Raw genomic sequence first — 20867 nt, 5'->3', positions numbered from 1 at the left:
TTCATCTTGAAGATTGGAAAAGCCAGATAACTTTAGAGTGTATCTCAGTTTGTTTTATCTGAGTTGATTGCAGTTGAGGAAATTTTTGTCAAAATTTTGAAATGAATCAAGGATGATTTCTAAATCACCGTTTCTAACTTAAAAAAAAATATTTGCAAACTTCGTGTTCATAAAATGTCAATGAAAAATCTAAAATGGATAAAAGAAATAAAACCCTCAAAATGTTATCATACAATAGTTATCATGAGAATTTTCGATAAGAACCTAATATTTAAAAGATACTATCTTGTATTCGCTCGTGCACGCGTGCAAGTTGTGCAAGATACGATAGGGGGTTAATACTAAGCTCCTTAAACTTATGTTGAAAATATTTCCAGAAAGCGATTTCTGAATAAAACAGAACATTTTACGCAACATCGGTTGAAGAAAACTACAACATTAAGATTTTATCAGAGGATGCCTGCAAATTTTATCAAAAATAAGTTGGTTTTTATCTTCTATCAGTAGATTACATGATAACAGAAAATAGTCGGCAAGTTTTAAAGAACAGTTGCAAATTTTGAGTTAATATTAATTATTTGTGAAAAAATAACATTAATTAAATTTGAGAGTTTTTATTTTGTTGACGAATATTAGTATCCAGATAAGCTAAGTAATCACGTGGTATCTGGTACCGCCCACTTCAGCTTATCTCGATGGTCCATTCGCCAAAACCTAAATAAACATTATATTCATCTCGTAAATGAGGTATACTTTAGAGATATCGGCATTATAACTGCGATAGTGAGGATTGGATAGATTTTTTTCCTCTGATTACTGACCCACGAAAACTTTCTCGAGATAAAGTCAAAAGTTTCATCAAAACACTAATTCCGAAGTCTACATAGAATAAAAAGGTAAGTTTTAAGATTTCTTCTATCTTTTATTAATCTATGATAGTTTGTACCGTATCGGAGCAGGCTTGAACAAAACCCGGGTCCAATATCTTTATAACCAATTTCTTATCATATCACCTTTATTATCACTTGAGTAGAAATATTTTTGGAAGATATCATCATTAATGTGTATTTGTCAGTGAGAAATACTTGTTCTTTGAGTGTAATATATTCTGATTACTAAAGTTTGGGAATACAATACGAATGTAAACTAGGATTTCATTAAGAAATTACATATGAATGTTGACCAACGCACATCCAATACTTCAGGTAACCAATACTTGTTCTATAGTCCTTGAGTTGAGAAACCCACAAATCTGCTAATGTCAGGAATAGCACGGTATGCCTCATTTGAAACGGATGCAATAGTTTCTCGACACAGAGTGATCAGCTATGACAACTGAATTTCAAATTGTTTATTATTTCAAATATCAGTGTCAAAAATGAATTATTACCTTTTTTCTGACGCAGGTGTAATAATGTATAATTTGAATATTCTACAAACTGTATGTTAAGAATGTAATCGAACACTCCTGAGATTTGAATGAATTTTTAAAAATCCACTGTATTTTGTTGTTTTTTTTTGGTAAAAAAAAACCCTATATCACATCAGCGCAGAAGCCGTGCTTCGTTTTCAGGCATAATTAATGAATTAATTCTCTAAAAATCTCCGTTGAAAATAAGAAAATATCAGCGTCCAACTATCTCATGTTATGTCAAAGTAATACCGATTTTACTATATTTTTTATCCCTTTTGGACTTTTTATATTAAAAAGAATCGGAACTGAAACGACTAAATGCACATCCTTTGTCTTGATATTTTAACCGTTCTGCGTAGAGCAGATTCGAACGCACTAAATTTATAAATTGTTATTTCTATACATATAAGGTTTGATGTCAAACCTAATTATTTAACATTGATATTGCTAAATAGTTTTTTTTTCATCATGTTTAAACCTGGTGTGCCAAAGTAATATTCAATTAAATCTTTTTAAAAAATATACTTTGATACTTTCTTTTAGATCTTGATTGATCCAAAACATGTGCTTTCTTTTTAATTTTTTTATGATAAAAAAAATAATAAAATAAATCATCGAAATCAGTGGTTCGCACAGCATATTATAAATTGGTAATTTTCATTACTTTTACAAGTGTAAGTTGAAACTCTAGATAAAAGTATACATCAAGTAAAATTATGAACAGGTGGTTTAAAAAAATGTTAAAATAAAACGGTTGCCGCATAAATCAAGTTTACTCAAATTTGTAACATTTCTTCAAAAATACTAATCCTAAAGAAGAAGCCACAAACTATTTGTTTTTATTTATTTATAAACCTTTGTTTAACAACTTACCGAAACAAAGCTTTTGTTTAACTCTTAAAACTAGCTAATAATTATTATTATTAGTAATTTGTTTATTTACCTATTAACTGTTAATCATGGATCAAAGGAATTATCACGCCTATTGTGATGGCTTCAGTTAGGACTCAGCAGGGATTTTGTTTATATAATAATTACTCCTATGATCTTTGATGTTAGAAGTGGCCAGCCAATATACATAATTATTAGTCTTGTTAATTTTCATTATGAAATAAGAGACTGAGAAGTAAACATTTTACGGATAAAATACAAATAAGAAATAACCGAAGACTTTAAGGTATGAATATGTAATATGTTAATATATCTAAAGCTAATTTTCTTATTTCTCATTTGTTCATTAAAGAATATCATTTAGAGAATACGAGAATGTGGTGCTCGAATTGTTTGATTGGTGTTTTATTTGTATTTAAGGGTTTTATCTTTTGTACAGAATGATTTTTCTTTAAATATAGCAGTTTTGGTTCACTTTTTCATGAAGACTCGTTATATTTCATAGTCTTACTCCTATAGGTTTCAGTTCCGATTCATTTTCATGCTAGATTTTTCTTGCAATAACTTTTATCAATTTGATATCAATCGATCGAACAGCGGAATATAATAACTGAATAATTCGGGTTAATGTTATTGCTGAAAATTAGAATAATATGGGAAATAAATGTCCCAGTATCTTAAACAGTCAGGAATAAATATTGTTCAATGTTTCAATGTGTTTTTTTTTTTATTATTATGTTCGTATTGTTAAATAATAGTTTTGTCCCTTTTTAAACTTTGGAAAAAGCTATTTATATTTTAAGATGGCAATATTACATATTAGTTTATGTTTGCCTTGAAAACCAAATCTCTTTAGATTTAAAAAAAAAAAAAAAAAAAAAAAACGATTGTATTAAGAATTTCGGACCAATTCATTCAAAAATATGAAATCTGTAGTAGTGAATTATTTCGTAATTTTAATTCAAAATCATTGAAAAGACTTTGAGTCTATTTATTTCAAAATTATGAAATATGCCTTTCAATAAATAGTTGTTATTATTTTTCGATACATGTTCGACAATGGTTACTATTATTAATGATGAATAAATAATAATGGTTCTTTATAGATTGACGGTTTCAGATAGGTGTTGCAGTAATCGTCTACCAAAAAAACCCCACCATTTATTAATGATATTTAAGGGTATAGTAATCACATTTTTTTAATGTACAAGAAGAAATGACGCTACATGTAGATGGGAAAGGTTTTGCAGTCGCGGATTCTATTTTTAACCATACACTAAATAGTACGGTCAATCTTTGTAGAAGTAGAATTGAAAGAATTTTAATATAAATAAAATCTATGAAGACAAGTATTCTAAAATATATGTCCTTACTTTGGTTTAAAGATACTTGTACAGACGTATACGCATTATAGTGGTTTGGGCTGTCGGCTTTTTATGGTTGTTTAAGATGGTCCCGAAACCATGCTTTTGTTCTAACATTATAAAAATGATACAATTGATATATTTTGATCGTAAATTTTTATCAATTTAATTATTCATTAACCATAGATTGTAAAACCCGTGACTTAAGGTGACCGTTTAAAAGTAAACACAATGTTGGTTTTTTTATATATTTTATATTCCAACTTTTCGTCTCGGGTACCGTCTTGTTCATTTTTATGCTGATGCAAATATAGTCTTGTCTGGTCTTGTTCTGCAATCCAATTAATGTTATTCGAGAACCTTTTGCCATGCGCACGACAATTGATATTATTTGTTTTCTTATTATTTAACATTATAATGGTCGATTTCATTGTTGGATGTGCAATATTTCATTTGTATTAGTATATATACCACTATTTCCAAAATATAATTCGCAATACTTATACTAACAGAAATTTTAAGGGACAAAATATTTAAGGCTCGGCAGAGTATGATTTAATTTTTCAAAACGCTTTACCTTAATAATCTAATAAAAACTATTTGGATCATGCCGAGTGTCTTGTAGTACATTCATTCGTGGAAAGACGGAACTACATAACATTTGTTTTAAATGACAAATATACACAATCCTTCGATCGAATTTTCTCAAATGACACATGTAAAATATTTTCAATAATGCAAGTAAACAAAGTGCCCGTATTATCTAAAATGTATTCTAAAGTTCAAAACAAATACGTAATGCATCAGATATGAGGGTAATGTGTTAATATGTCATTTTGTAGCATACTAAGACCCTTTTGTGTATTTAATGTTGATGTCCATTGCATTTGTATTCTAAACATTGGGAAATATTAAGTATTTTGGAAACTTAGACCTTATAACAAAATAGGGAAAATTTCGACTACAATGTGGACTAAAATTAAGGTTAGTTAGAAGTTTAATTTGAAAAGTGATTATTAAACCAGAATAGCAGTCATATGTTAATCTTACAAAACATCCAAAATTTCCATTCACACTTCTTTATTATCATGTTATCATTTTCAAAGGAATTACTTTTTTCATTTTAAGAAGTCATTTTTTTTTTATCAATTCTTAAAAAACCAAGCGGTTTTACAAGATTAAAAGACTGAATCTTCGGTTTTATCCAACATTGTTTTCATATGATCAGAAGCAAAATTGAACAGGAAGAATTTTTTTCAAAAGACAGCCAGCTGATATCTGCTTGTCAATAATTTGTAAAATTCTTTCAAGCTTATCGTTTTAATCCGCAGGTTGAACATCAGATACAGCAATTTTCCACCTGTCGTCGCCCACACTTAGAGAATATATCATAGTAAACGACGTTTGACATTTTCTTCATTTTCCTGTGTTCACATTTCACAACGTATGAACCGAATGGAGTTTCATGGCACATACGGAACCATTGTGGATTAGTGCGCCGCAGTCTTATTCGACTCAAGTGAAAGAAGAACCGTTTGACGACCATTCAGGTAATCATCATCAACAGCAACATAGTCCACCAGTAAACAACTCACAACCCGCAGCCTATGCGCGGGGTATGCTTAATTTCCAGGAAAACAGTCCACTTTTGCCAAACGAAGAAGTGGAAACTTTCTTTAACCATCTAGACCATCCAGTTAGTATAACTCGTGCTCACGACTCAGAACGAGACTCGCATTCAAGTGACTCAGACAACTCAAAACTCTCACCGCCAAATACAATGTTTCATAACACGATGCAATCGATGTCAATTCCCTCAGCCGGTGGTTACGCTGATGCACCAGGTGCTAACAGTTTTATGCATGCAGGTGCCAGTCCAGTTTATGTGCCAACAACAAGACCAGTGCTTCCAATGCAGTATGTCGGTAACGGATCCGGACAAACTGTGTCATCTCCAAACACTCCTTCCATGTGGCCAATGCAGTCAGATGCTACTTACAGTACTCCTAACACTCATCCATCCGTATCACCTAGATTTGCATTCGCCCCATCACCAAACTCGCCACCATCAGCCAGAACAGACTCTAGTTTTAATTCCGCTTTGCGTCCAAGTGGTATCAGCCCGTATCCTCCATATATGACACCAGAGTTCTCATGGAATTACAACATGGCCCTGCAACAAGGTTTACGGCGGTCAGGCCCTGGTGAGTTTTATTTTCAGTTCAATGTATTCCAAAATATTGTTTTGTCTTATACATTTTGTAGATTCGTCAGTTATTGATAGGATAGCTTTAATTTTCTAGTATAACCTCGTCAAAATATGTTCCTGCTTTTACCGCAAATTTATAATTAAATGTTTGGCCGTTGTTTACATAAATGCCCAAAAGAAAAAAAAGTATAAAGGGTACATTTTAAAGCATATTTTTTTCTCATTGAAAGTATCATTTTAGTATAGAACATTTTTGAGACTGAAATCGAAATTTTTGAAATGCAATCTTGAAATATTTATATTGGGTATTTACACGGAACATATCATTTCACGACTGTAAGACAGTTTTATTCACATATTGGAAATATCTGAAGTCGAGTGCGACATTCTGTAGATGTCAAGAAGGGCTACGAGATGTCTATGTAACAGTTGATATAAAACATTCACCAAGCTTAGCCAATTATGACCAGTTTTACAGCCACGATGTCGTGTCTATGATGCAAACTTGAGACCTTTTAGTTTCATTAGCAAGATAACACGACGTGTATGAAAATTCATTGCCTTTTTATTGTAGTTAATTACTCTAAACACGTAATTATGAGTATATGCAGAGATAAGTGTTTAGTAAAGATAACGAAAGTCATATTTGAAATTTGATCTGCAATAATTTAAGTATGGAGTATCTTTTGTTTGTAAATTTACATTTTTCTTTGTTGAGTAACATCAAGGATTTGTATAGTAAACTATGATTACAAATCATTGGTTACATAATACTTTCCAAATATATATATACAATTTCTCTTGTCATTTCAATGTACCAAAATTTAAATTGTCATTTTTGACACATAAACAGTTATTTTGGATATTTATTTATAACATTTTTGTAGTTAATTAATAAGAAGAAACAAGGATTTTTTTTGCCCAACCTACAATAGTAGAGGGGCATTATGTTTTCTAGTCTGTACGTCCGTTCGTCTGTCCGTCCGTCCGTCCGTCTGTCTGGCTGTGCGTCCGTTCGTCCGTTCTGCTTCAGGTTAAAGTTTTTGGTCAAGGTAGTTTTTGATGAAATTGAAGTCCAATCAACTTGAAACTTAGTACACATGTTCCCCATGATATAATCTTTATAATTTTAATGCCAAATTAAAGTTTTGTCCCCAATTTCACGGTCCACTGAACATGGAAAATGACAGTGCGAGTGGGGCATCCGTGTACTATGGACACAGTCTTGATATAGCTTTACTTTTTATAAATCCTTGGAAAAAAACTTCCTTCCAAATACTTTTAAAATAAAAGAATATAATAAAAATATTTAGTTTCAACAGTTAAGTACTTATAACAAAATGTTCAATTTAAGTTTAAATATAAAATTCGTTGACTTCTTACAGGTTTAAAATAATATACACATATTGCTGCCGATATTGCTGTTTCATAATATAATAACTTTTGATTGTAAAAGTTAATACTTGTCATGCCAAATTTATTCATATCATAAATATTTTGAAATTTACACAGGAATTATTTGTACTTATCTATCCATATATGTATATGAAAATCGTTGCGTAAACTATAAGCGAAACAATGAAAGTGCCCTCCCAAATCAATTTATACTTCAGTATTCGAATTTACTTTGAAATTATGTATAATACAAAAATTGTTATCTATATTATTACAATATAACGCTAATAGTTGAGGAATTTGTATGAAATAAATTGACAAATCTCGGATCATTCATAGGTGCAAGGTTAATCTTAGTGTCATAAGCAATTTTCTGATAAAGGTGTGCTCCGTCTTAACAAAATAACAAGTAATGAGGGTAACAGAAATATGTCAAATATGTTAAAGTTTGTTTCATTCATGTTCATGTTCCGGATCGATTTATCCGGCTTTGAGTTTTGTTTTTAGTTTATTTGGGAGTTCCTACTTCAGGAAATTGTAAATGTTCAAAGCTACAAGTATATTACTTAATAAAGACTACTTTAAACATTTGTTTGTACACTATGTAGTTTGTTGTCTAAAAGGTCGGTTGCTCTTAATTTACTGTTAAAAGTGCACGCATACTTTTAAACAGTGCCGGGTTTCATTTTAATATATGTTTCAGTATATTTTTTTGAGACATACACATAATGTGAAGAACTGACAAATTAATAAAACTGCCGTGATATTCTCATTATTCTTTTATAAACGAAATAATTTTTCGTCCTTTTAAGAAAAAATAATTATAAATAATAGTACTATTTTCTCTTACTATATATATTCGAAATATTCATTGATTGATTTAAGTTGAAATTTTGCATTACTGGATTGATCAGAAAAATCATCTTTGCATTGTCATCTGCGTTTTAAAAAAAAATATTGTATTATAGATGTTTTAACAAACTATGCGATGGAAAAATATAATTGTGCGAAAGTTGCCACTTGCTTACATTTTCGTCTTCAACAAATAGTCGTTTTGCCAGAAATTTGGTTCTCTATAGTTCCTCATTATAATGTGGTCACGGCTATGGATTATCCTATAATATAAGACTTCGTAGGCTCATGTCGTTTGCATTCAACGTTTTTTTTTTTTTTTATCGAAAATTTTATTTTTACTATCAATGCTGAACCAGTAGTTTTGTTTTTATGATTTGTGATTGCTAGCATGAAGCTACAAAGTTTCCAAAAGTAATATTTCATCTAAATAATGTTTAAAGAAATATTCAGTGGTATGTGGTAGGAAATTTATCAAAAAAGTTGAACAATACACCGAAATACATATGAAATATGAAGATTTGACTAAATTGTTTTTATCTAAATCCATGTAATCAGTTTATCACAATTGTCTAAGATAAGAAGAGATACTTAAAATTATCCAAATAAAAAACTACAGGGTCATATTTTGAGGAAATTTCAAGATTTTAAGATTTTCAAATCCAGTTTATTATTATCAGTAAAATCTGTGCCTTGACCATAGATAAGAAATGACTATTTGTTGCTATTTGCCAAGCCTATTGACGACCTGGCCTTTGTTTGTCCACTGAGGGAGATTAACGACAAATTCCTCGGTTACCAGATCTTGCCGTATTGAAGCAGTATATTTACAACTTAAAGTAAACACACGAAAATGAAAATCATGTGCAATTTGAAAAGTAACAAGACCAAAACCTTTATACAAATTAACAGTTGTTGCCTGGAAGTAATTTCTTTGTAGAGTATCGACGAAAATAAATTGTGTTTCAATAATGAAACCCTGTTAAGTCATACTAGAATATGTCATAATGTAAGTGACACGGGTAAATAAGATTGATAAAAACAGGGCCGATTTATTTCCACTGAAAAATAATTTATGTTTTAGTAAAATCATTTCATAACTGCAACTTGTTTTGCATAATGAAGTGTAAATGCAGAAAAGCAATTAAAAATAAATAAAAATTAATTTATGAAAATTGACAAAAATTACATATAGACTAGCTCAGCATTTTCGCTTACGAAAATGGAAAAAAATGACCTATTAAAGTTTGCAGTAAGATACATTTCTATATGTAATGGATAAAGCAAAGAGAAATCACAATATTTAATTTTGTTTAGATGAAAGCTACTTGGTAATTTTAATCAAAATTCCAGAAACAATAAAGAGACATTAGTTTTGAAAAATATTCTCGTTTCAATTAATTTGGTTGATAGCTAATACAAAATGTAGCACCACGAATTCACGTCAAATTCATAGCTTCGTGCTATATATATCAATGTATAAATATACCTGTACGAATATATTCTAAATTGATTGTACAGGTTGAAAACCCATTTAATTTTTAACCGTGAGAACTTAGACGCCATTAAATTCCATGGAGATCTTCAATTCCCTTCCGTACATATTGGAAATAAATAAACAGTTTTAATACGTTGTTTATGATGTTTGCAGTTGTACAAATTAGCAATCAAACGCTCAAAGAAACATAAATTTCACCTCGTTATTATGATTTTCCATGATATATTATACTAATTTTCAGGACCTATATTCAAACAAGATTTGTGTCTTGTTTATTGGTATACATGTATATTGCTAAATTAAATTTCGTTATTAAAATAAAATTGAGAAAGGAAATGGTGAATATGTCAAAGCGACAACCACCCGACCATAGAGCAAACAACAGCCGAAGGCAAAAGTCCGTTTATTATTGAGAAAAAAATGCTTCCTTTAGATTTAGATATATGCTATCATTATGAGGTAAAATACAAATAAACACAAAAAACTGGAAAACTTAAGTTACGGTTAACACAAAAATTGCATAATAATAAAAACCTTATTTTTTTTTATTTCTCCTATTTAATTTGTCGGCGTTTGCCTTTTTTCCCATGATTACAACGTTAAAGATGGTCAGTTGCATAAGTGTAATAGAAACATAAAAGTAGTATCTGGTTTGATGTAACGTTAAATTGTTTCAGGTCTGGCTATTATCATCTTCACTATTTCGACATAAGGTTACATAGATAAAATGTCTTAAGTTCCTTGAATGTTGTCAAACAATGCAAACTGAAGCCAAAATACGGCGATCTGTATAAAACATTGAACACCTGCTCCGACCTGTCACGATTTATACTTAAAATGCTTGTGAAAATAAACAAAAGTGGCACAATGATAGTTTACTGTGTCTTGTCCATAAGAATTAATAAATTCTTTGAAACTTGGGAAAGTCACTGAATATTGTTTAAAGGCTTATGGAATTTGAAAAATGTTAAATTTATTTTACATTATACGATTATAACCTGTAATTGTTTTAAAGTAAATGTGTACCAACTGCAGAATCTTTCTTTTTTTTTTATATAGAAATAAAATCTCTCAAAATGAAACTTTTTTTACCTTATGTGATCCAGTACAAGTATATTGTTAATGATGTTTTTTCGACAGTGAAGCGATTTTATGATTCAATGTCACTGACGTAAACATACATATTTCTTTTTTAATTTTGCACAGAAAAGTGCAAATATATTACTGCGCTTTCGTTTGAGATTTCTTTAATTATATCTTTTGCCTATAACATGTATGACTTTCATCTGAGAGACTTCTTCAAGTGTGTCTTCACTTGACCATTAGTCCTTGCGGCTACCTATACGCAGAACCACATATTTGTGTATGTCTAGTGAGCAAAGTTTTTACACAGTACATGCACTTTATATGTCATTTAATACTGATCTACCCAGTCAAAATCAAACGGAACAAAAGAGATAGGATATTTTGTTATTTTCAAAGACATTTTCCATTCATGAAAAGCAAAAAGTTCCCATGCAGATTGTGAAAAGCGTCGCTACACAGCATTTCCTCTCGTTTACCTCGCCACCGACTCAATGTTTGCTGTTAAGCAAGCCACTGACTTCAAAATTCTTCACCTACGAGACAAATGTCAGTTTAATCCATGCTTATCTAAAAGTATGGAAATGAATTGTGAAATAAATACATATCAATTTAAATTGAGATATCGAATACAAAATTTTACAATTGAAGAATGGGACCCTCTTCTCTATGGCGTCGAAAGGTCAGATAACCATAAGTAAATGTCTACTCGAAAGGATAAATTATGTCTTAAAATGTTTCCGAATGGATTAAACGATTAACTGAAAACAGGGCTTTTGAAATCAACGTTGAAGTCAATTTCGAACACTGTATATTTTCAATATTAATTGTATTGACCTAAGAGAAAACCTTTAGATTTATGAATCCGTGTGTAAATATATGTGACCCCCCGAGTATTATGAAGTAGGAATATTTCGTTGTGTAAATACTGTTTGACATTACATATAAGATTTTATAATTTCTGGTATAACCCACAATTGAATCGAGTGCCCCTTGTACAATTTTACGATAGGGTTGTATACAAAATACTCTACTCTCTTCGTGTAGTTTAAAACATAGTTTTAAGTGTCAATTTTGGTGTTTACAATTTTAAGATTGTTTTGTATTTTAATGTCTATTTTGTTATATAAACTATTTTGTAATTTTTTATCTTCCAAGACATAATAGTATACAAGAATGTTTTTTGTGTTTTCAATGAAAGTACAACCCAGAACTGCTGTTTATTATATACTGTGTCAATTTACTTAAACTTGAAAAATTTTATTTTGTTTGTTCTTCAAAAAAAAAACCATGACATCAAAACTTTCGTCTGAGAAATAGAGTATCAATGAAAAGCATAGAAATATAACAGATTTAGTTCATGTATTTTGGTCCGTAGCAATAAAGCGATTTTTCCATAATTCAAGTTCGAAATTTTCTATTTCTCTTCTGCCGAATGTAAAGTGGCTATATACTTGTCTTGTATGTTAACGGTCCTTCATTTCCTTAAATATGCAAAACGCCGGAAGTGTTACCGCACATTATACATGTAGTCCGTAGTACACTTCTTGACTTTAAGTATCTTTATTACTGTGTATGCTTTGGTTATTGACTTCTTTTGTCAACCAACCCGAGTTTCTGTGAAGATGAATGAACTCACTTAGAAAATACTCTTCTGGCTTAAAAAAGTTACAATCTGATAAATTCGTATCTATTGACAATCTAAGATGCGTTTTAGAATTAATGGCTGTAAAACATTTACAAGAAGTATCATGGCGAGAAAAGATACTTAATTTTTTATACAGCAAACAGCACGTGAAGTTAAAGCAGACGTTAAAACGCGCGTGCTGTCATTCGGTACCGAGTGACACATATTCTGTTGAATCAAATTCGGCCCTATCTAAACATCTTGATGAAATGAGTTGATGCAAGATAATTGAAAAACATTTTACTTTAGTTTTTAAAAAGCTCATCAAGAATTGATAATCAAACCAAGACGGCGTGTTTCTTGATAAAACTTGGGATAAAAATGATAAATTACCGAAAGTGCCCTATCCCCCTTGTTGAAAAGAACGATAACATTAATTTTAAATCATTTAGATATAGTCGTCTTGTTGCTTTTCATTTTCCATTATAATAAACTGACTCTAAAACCACTTAGGATACTACAGCAGTTTGTTATTTTACAACTCATGAAATTTCTTATTAATATAACTTTAAAGTATAATAAACGAAGATTTCTTTCAAATTTCTTACAATGTTGGTAACAATGAATATACTTTAATTTGTTCATTTCCCCCCAAATGCCAGGTTCGTGCATGAGGAATACCATTTCTTTTATACACCAGTCCTGAATAATTTTCCGGTTGACTCCAAACATACTCTCTTTTTAAGGTATAAATTATGATTCAAATATTTTCAAATCGTGCTTCAGTTGCACAATTACTGTAAAAAGCCTAGAGTTTTGGGGAGGAAATGTTCAGACAAAATAATTGTGAAATGAAAAAGATATTTATTATTCAAATAGAACCGTCACGATTCTCTGGTGATTTACACCCGTATATCCACCTTCTTCGTAAGACGGCGCCACCAGTTAATTTAGTTTCGTAACTAATTCAAGATCACGAAAACGCTTGTTATTACTGACAAATGAATTATGAACACCTCAAAGTGTTAAAGGTTGTGAAAATGTTTAATTGATTAATAACCATAGTATGAGAAAATGCAATAGAACCGTCAATTTTAGGTTAAAACCAGGAACAAGGCAATAAATCTCAATAAGAAAAAAATAGTACAAAGGAGCTGTGTACTGCTAAATTTCATAGTTTTTGCATGAAAATGACATTGATGAATACCATACCACTATGATGTGTAGCACCAAAATATGAAACCTGTTAATTCTGATATAAGTAATAATGTTGTGTTGAAGTTAAATAAGGATGTATGTACATCCTTGATTTATTTTAACAATTCAGTGGAAGTTTCTATACATATCCATTTTAAGATTATTTACGGTACTATATATATGTATTAATTTAGTTATGATGAAAATATTTTATTATGTTATTTTTGCCTGAATTATGTCTATAGGGCAAACCATTCTAGAAATCCTAGCTAAATATTAATAATTATTGGCAATGAATGTTACCTTTTTAGTTACACCAAATTGGCAATCACAATGAATTTTCAGTTGCACCGAATTGGCAATCACAATGAATTTTTAGCGCACCTAATTGACAATCACAATCAAGTTTTATATAAATATTCTGAAATATAATTTTTCTTCGTAGATCACCACAGCAAAGGATTTCCCGGAATGGTTTATGCACCCGAATTCGGCTCCTTAACTTATGTAAGTATAAGTTTGATATTTTTCAACAAAGTTTATTTTCTTTCTAACAGATAATCAAGACTACTTCGCGGACTTGGAGGGGCGGGAATGTGTCAACTGTGGAGCAATCTCTACCCCATTATGGCGCCGAGATGGTACCGGTCATTACCTATGTAACGCCTGTGGATTATATCATAAGATGAATGGAATAAATCGCCCCCTCATAAAGCCTCAAAGGCGATTGGTTAGTTTCTTTGTATTCAAATTAACATGTAGCTAATTAACCAATTATATGTTGTGTTACATGTAGATGGTAGCGTTTGCATACATTTTTCTAAATTCATCTTGAGTATATACCCGTACGTCTGAGAGGTTAAGAAATACAATGGGGCTTTGGTGTTTAGTTAAGTTCTGTGTTTTAACTAATACATTATGTTGTTCCTATACTAAAATTCTGTATGCATTTGATTTAATCTTACGTTGGTATTTATTACTACTTATAGGGTGATTTCGGTGATGCCTATTCGAACGCACCCCAATATCAGACTGGCGATGCTCTTCAAGCATTTGGTCCTTGGACAACAGGCGGAAAGGTACTGGGAAAATCTAGAGTATGTTGATATTACATTTATAAAACTAACACAAGTACTAAAGATGAAAATAGATTAATTTATGCAAGCGCAAGAATGGCTAAAACTTATTATAAAATATAATCTTTTGCATATTCAGTATATATCTTATTCAAAATATATTGCTACCCTGCCTTGCATAATGCTCATTTTCATCTTGAGAAAGTTTTATTTTTGAAAATATTTAATGTTTTATTTTATGTTATAACACTTAAAATATTAATGTTTTATCATTATACATTTTTACTATTTAGTATATCATTCGAATCACACGTATCCCATTTGACTTCTGGTCCTTGACAAAAGTTGAAAATATACTTTTATCCTACAAATACTCTAATATATTTAATATATTTGAGTATTTATATTCTATTGTCCCAAATCATTTCTCGAAAAATGCTTTTAAAGTAATTTACTTTTTTAAGGAAACATTTGCTTGCTTCGTCCGTCTTCGTGAGTATGTATACACGTGTTAGCTTTAAAATAAACCAGAGTGTATGCTCTGTGTGTGGTTGGCATAAAGCATTTGCTTATTTAAATTTCATCTTGTCGCTATTCAAATTATGTGTCAAAGATCTATAGCGTTTGGAAGCCGGAACATAGTTTTATAAATCGCTTGACAATGAAATAGGGAACCTGTTACTTTAATCTTAAAAGAATAAACATGTCACAATTGCTTCCTCCGAAAAATTTACAAATTTTCCATATCATTCGTTACAGCCAATGTGATGACTAAATTTCATCAAATGTTTAATTTTTTATCAACAAATAAGCATATGTTATCAAAACGTTGACGTGATCTTGATAAAACAGCAGCAGACGTTCTCACCACATTGAAAGAAATCATTTTCATGTTTTCATATTATGTCAAGAGGCAGCGCGTGCCATGTTCTTTTTTGCATCCATTTGGTCTTTGAGTAAGAAGTGGCACGTGATTCTTTTTTTAAGTTTTACTAAACAGCCGGTCAACTAATGATAAATCACAAATCCATTACTTCCAACTTTATCCTTGTTCCGGAAATATTTATATTGCTATTTTTAAGAGTGAAAAAAAAAATGAACATAGTAATAAGACGATGTGGTATGAGTGCCTATGTCGACTTATATAACATTTTTTTTATGTAATATACCCCTCGTCGATCAAAAATCGACATAAAATACAGCGACAAAGGACAATTATATTTTTTAGAAAAGAATGAGTTGAATACGTTCATGGACCTTTGTATCGATGAAATCAGCGTTTCTTTTTATTTATATTTGAAAATACCACACAATATGATTGTAAACTTGAAAACGCAAGATGATATTTTTCTTACATCACATTTATAGGTATTTAAGTATTTTGTTGTCATTGAGAAACAAGATGGCTCTTGTCAATTCATGCTCTCTAAAACTGAAACCAATTGAAGCAATCGAAAACACAAGATTATAAACTTGATTTTTATCTTCTGAAAGATAAAGTGAACATTTTATGCAATGCTGCGATACACATTTCGTCGCGTGCTTTTTAGATCATCAGCTGCGTCCCTGTTGTAACGAAAGCTCGGTATCGCTCAACACCGATAATCACCGATAAGAACTGGTTCCCAAATTTCCTCTTTATAACTAGGGTTTCGAGGTGGTCTTCGAATTTTTTATCAATAAATCAGAAGCAATTTAAGATATTTCAGTTGATAACGTGGAGAGGTATTTTGATAAATTTTGATACAGTATCTGGATTTAAGATCGCTATCTACACTCGGCAACATTTACATGTATGCACCGGCGGAAATCTAATTTATTTCAATTTTACGGTACGTTTCTTATGTTCTTAGCTGCAGAATAAAAACAAATCAAGACTCGTAAACTACAATTACCTTGCTTTATATCAAGTTACTTCTGATAGGTAATTACACCAGTGAACGGTTTCATTCGTATTTTTATTAGTTCATTTAAAATAATTATTACACCCGAAACTCACCTTCAGTTTCTTCTGTATCTTAAATTAGTTTATAAATGCATATATGTATGAAGTCAAACTAAGTAGAAAAAAAGTCGTGTAAGTAATCATATTTCAGGAATGGCGATAAATTTGAAATCCAAAACGGTTTGCAACGAGTAGGATATAAATAATAATAATAATGTAATTATAATTTGAAATTATTTGAAACCCCATTAACCATTTAAAAATTCCGGCAAAGTCAGCATAAGTCTGGTTGTTTATAATAAACACAAGACGGTCATCGTTATTTAATTGGCTTGTCTATATAGTCATAAAGTATGTTGACGAATCAAAGTTAAACATATAGATTTATATTTGTTATGTTCCCAAATAATCCAATCTTCAATTAAAAAAAAATACATGTATTGTTCTTTCTATTTCAGAGTGCTTCTAGACGAGTTGGTTTGTCTTGTGCTAATTGTCATACATCAACAACTACTTTATGGAGGAGAAACAACGAAGGGGAACCAGTTTGCAACGCATGCGGACTCTATTATAAACTTCATGGGGTAAGTGCTTGTATTTCCCCTTTGTTTGATTTAAGGTCGCTTCAATGTGTTATAACTTATTAGTCTAAAAAGGAAAACAATCTATCTAAAAATCATTTTATAACTCATTTTAATACAAACAATGCATACTCTACCCATTTTTAGAAGACATACTAAAAGGAATGCTTGTTTGCCATAATCAGTACAGTAACATCTGAGAATAAATTTTCCATATTATGTAGTGACAATCTCTTTGTACATAAATGATAACAAGAGCCACAAACATATTGGACAGCACAACAGACCAATTTTACTACCAACAACCGACCATATGCAGACCAAGTGAAGTAAACGCAACACAATAAAACAATCTCATACCATAATAATCAGATTTCAATGTAACTTCTGTGTTATATGTATAACAGAAAGACTTTCAACATTGTGGCTTTTTTTAAAATTTAAATATGAACATTGCAGTCTTATATATATATGACCAAACTCAAATGTTACGCACATTTTAAGCAAAATTCGTATTTTTTTACGAACGATAAATAAAGTAATAAACGAAAAAAAAACACCAAAAAAAAAATTCAGCTTGAATTCACTTTTATTTTTACCGGTTTTGGTTTCAAAGTTTTAAATTAAAAATATACTATTGTTTACAGGTAAACAGACCGTTAGCAATGAAGAAAGATGGCATTCAGACACGAAAGAGGAAACCAAAGAATTTAGGCAAGAATAAAACAAACCAAGGCAAGTCTGATCAAGGTAAGATCAGTCATGTTCTCCGTTATTTTTTGTTATTGAGAAATTCAAAAATTGGTAAAAATAAATCCTTAGGTTTTAAACTCCCTCAGGCACAGCTGACCTAGGATGGACTTGAAAATTTGTTAGGCTCTTTTGATCAAACAGCTGTTATTACGTTTAGTTAAAAAAACATCCTTGCTGTTTTAAGTTTTTGCAACAGGGCGTTTCTGATAAAGCTTAATCTTGAAAAGCGCAACAAATTTATAAACTTTATAAATTTCATATTCTTTCCATTTTAATAAACGATATCTTCCAAGTTCGCCATACAGTATGAGATATTTTTATATTTTATACTTGAAATGATGTAACATTTTTAAAAACGTTGAATGTATATGTTAAAGGTGCCTTGTATAAGTTGTAAGAAACACATTTTTTAAAGGTGGTGATATTACTGAAGTCTTTTAATGCTACATTTATGTGTTAATGTGTTTACCTTTTACATATATAATTTAAGGTTAAAACGTACATTTTCAAAAATCTATTTCCTTTTACTATAAATTTAAACATTAGAAAAATGAATGTGAAGAACAAACAAATAGCGTTGTTTCCTAATGAACAGTTTAATTTTTAATTTTTTAAGTTTGTTCAATAACATCCACTAAATATTCCTGTTTTAAAGTACATTTATATGTAATACAAATGGAATACAAAATTAGTCAAAATCTTGAATGTTATGCTCATTGTATTCATAAATTTATTTTTGCTTTTTCAGATGTGAAAACTTCACCTCATTCACCACAAATGACCGGAAATCAAAGTTCCCACGTGACACCAGTTGGCACGCCTACCATGAACGGAAATACTATTGAAATGCTAGCACACAACAATCCAATCACATCCCTTTCTTCCGACCATACGTCTGGTTTATCGAGTCCACTGAATAATGTCCATTATCCATCGCCATCTCCACCAAGAGCCGTCCCAGTAAAAATAGAACATGACGTCATGGAATCACATGGTCAAACATATCATTCGGAATCACCGTCAGGATTAAGTACTGTAACTGTTGGTGCTAACTGAAGAACAGTAGAGTAACAGCATTTTACTCACAAATCGACGAGAAAAAAACGAGATCATACGAAAGAAATGAGATATTATGTATATTCCTACCTCAGGATAATTAACAGGTTTAACTCATCACGTGTGTTCATCAGAAATCTAGTAACAATGACATATCAGTGTATTTGTGGACAATGATAACCAGTTGTGTATCAAACCTGGTTTCATGTTTTTCGTGTATTAATTCAATTCCAAATTGACTTGTGATATTTATATATATTTTTGCATTATTGCATTAAATAGATACATAAATGTATATGTATATATATTTTAGTAGATTAATTTCTATTAAATTTAATATGATACCAAAAGAACTGCATTGCATCTTATGATTCATACATGTATAACAAATGTTAACGCTGCCAGCTAATTTGAGAAAATATTGTGCCAAACTTGTATCTTGCCTTTTATGTTTGATCTAGTCATGCGGTCACCTTAGTTTCTTGCCAGAATATATGTTAAAACACGTGACAGATTTTTATCAAAGCATAGTTTCCCTTTACCTTTTCTCAAGAATACATTGCTAGTTGAGCTCTGCTGTAATATTGGTTATAATTTGAAATGTTGAAGTATTGTCAAATACATACTAGCTATACTGTGTAGATAATGCATAGAACGTTACTTTTTATATTATTTCTTATTTATGCTTTTGTCCTAGTGTAAATAATTTCGCCAGTGCTATTTTTCTTTTTGCAGGTTATTATACTGTACATTAGCTTAACTAAAAAGATACTATTAATGTCATTTTTAAGAGTATTTTTAAGGATTGATTTTGAATGCTGCTAAAAAGAGGATAACAGGTTACTAACAATTTTATTTTGTTCAAGAATTTAAACGATGGACAACTGAATCAATGTAGACTGTTTCTTGCTTCTATATATAACGTTTCATGACACATGATTTAAGATTTGTCATATGATTACATTTTTTTTTAAATATTCATGTGACTTGCATAGTTTATATATAGATATTTTTAAATTGTTATGTACAGTATAGAGATGATGATAATGTTTGTTATCAAAACAAAACAATTATTGAGATAAATATTTTCTAAAAAAAATAAAAATATTGAAAATGAATATCTGTTTTCGTTTCTCTGTATATTAACTGCCATACCCTTTCTTCTGAAGCTGCAGTTTTATTCTCTTCGATTCCATATCTCCATATATGTACATTTTCTTGCATGAACTTATGTTATTCTCTCTGAAATATTTGAGATCGATCATTGTTTCCCCAATTTTAAGGTTGAACAGGGGCGTAGCTAGAAAGAAACGATGTGGAAGCAACTAGTGCCGAGCGGAGCCCTATTATGCAGCAAAATTTTTTTTTTCGGTTTTCGGTCATAGGACGGTTTAAAGAGGAGCTATATGTAGATAAAAATTTAAGAATGTAAAACTATTAATAAATCTTCTGAATATAGTAATACATAAACAACACATATTTGTGATACAGAATTTACTCAAAATTGTCCAAAATCTGCTCTTCGGGTCTGTGCAGAAACAAACTTTTCTATTACTTTGTCAACATTCACACTGAAATCCCGATGAATATGCAGTAATTTTATGTAACTTTCGTTGTACATTGTTGATCGTACATTTGTTTTCAGTTACATACATAGTACCGTGACTGATAGATCTCGGGACCATCATGGCATGGTAGCACTCGCGAGATGTTATAAACCAGCGTACGTGTTCGACATCGAGCGACCTCCAGTGGCGGATGCAGGAATTTTCGAAAGGGGGGGTGCTAGCCCAGGGCAAAGGGGGTGCAGGGGGGGTGCAAAACATATGTCCCGATTCAAATGCATTGATCGGCCAAAATAAAGGGGGGGTGCGGACCCCCGGAACCCCCCCTCTGGATCCGCCACTGACCTCCCAATTGAATTCG

The 20867-nt window shown here is 30.8% G+C and overlaps 1 protein-coding gene across 8 annotated transcripts; it reads left to right on the top strand.

The window, feature by feature from the left end:
* The first annotated feature begins 517 nt into the window (after window positions 1-517).
* On the top strand, window positions 518-20059 carry LOC139498564 (transcription factor GATA-4-like). Of its 8 annotated transcripts, none has more exons than XM_071286998.1 (7): window positions 518-896; window positions 5001-5873; window positions 14088-14260; window positions 14520-14627; window positions 17010-17135; window positions 17780-17882; window positions 18634-20059. In XM_071286998.1, exons 2-7 carry the CDS (start codon window positions 5135-5137, stop codon window positions 18939-18941), a joined length of 1557 nt encoding a protein of 518 aa, XP_071143099.1. In that variant the 5' UTR covers window positions 518-896; window positions 5001-5134; the 3' UTR covers window positions 18942-20059. The 8 variants fall into 8 exon arrangements, with proteins under 8 accessions (XP_071143099.1, XP_071143103.1, XP_071143101.1 ...); XM_071287002.1 differs by lacking the exon at window positions 14088-14260 and adding an exon at window positions 13976-14037 and having other exon boundaries at window positions 721-896; XM_071287000.1 differs by having other exon boundaries at window positions 760-896; window positions 14520-14609.
* The last annotated feature ends 808 nt before the right edge of the window (window positions 20060-20867 follow it).

Source organism: Mytilus edulis, chromosome 12, assembly GCF_963676685.1.
Source record: "Mytilus edulis chromosome 12, xbMytEdul2.2, whole genome shotgun sequence".
In the NCBI taxonomy this organism is placed as follows: Eukaryota; Metazoa; Mollusca; class Bivalvia; order Mytilida; family Mytilidae; genus Mytilus; species Mytilus edulis.
The sequence above is the reverse complement of the archived record's forward strand: the minus strand, read 5'-3'. Positions and strand labels throughout refer to the sequence as shown.

Bases quoted from the DNA above. Each gene is read 5' to 3' on its own strand.
- LOC139498564 (XM_071286998.1), top strand. From the start codon at position 5,135: ATGGCACATACGGAACCATTGTGGATTAGTGCGCCGCAGTCTTATTCG. The intron at 5,874-14,087 runs GTGAGTTTTATT...TCTTTCTAACAG, and splicing joins TTTACGGCGGTCAGGCCCTG to ATAATCAAGACTACTTCGCG. The intron at 14,628-17,009 runs GTATGTTGATAT...TTTCTATTTCAG, and splicing joins AGGTACTGGGAAAATCTAGA to AGTGCTTCTAGACGAGTTGG.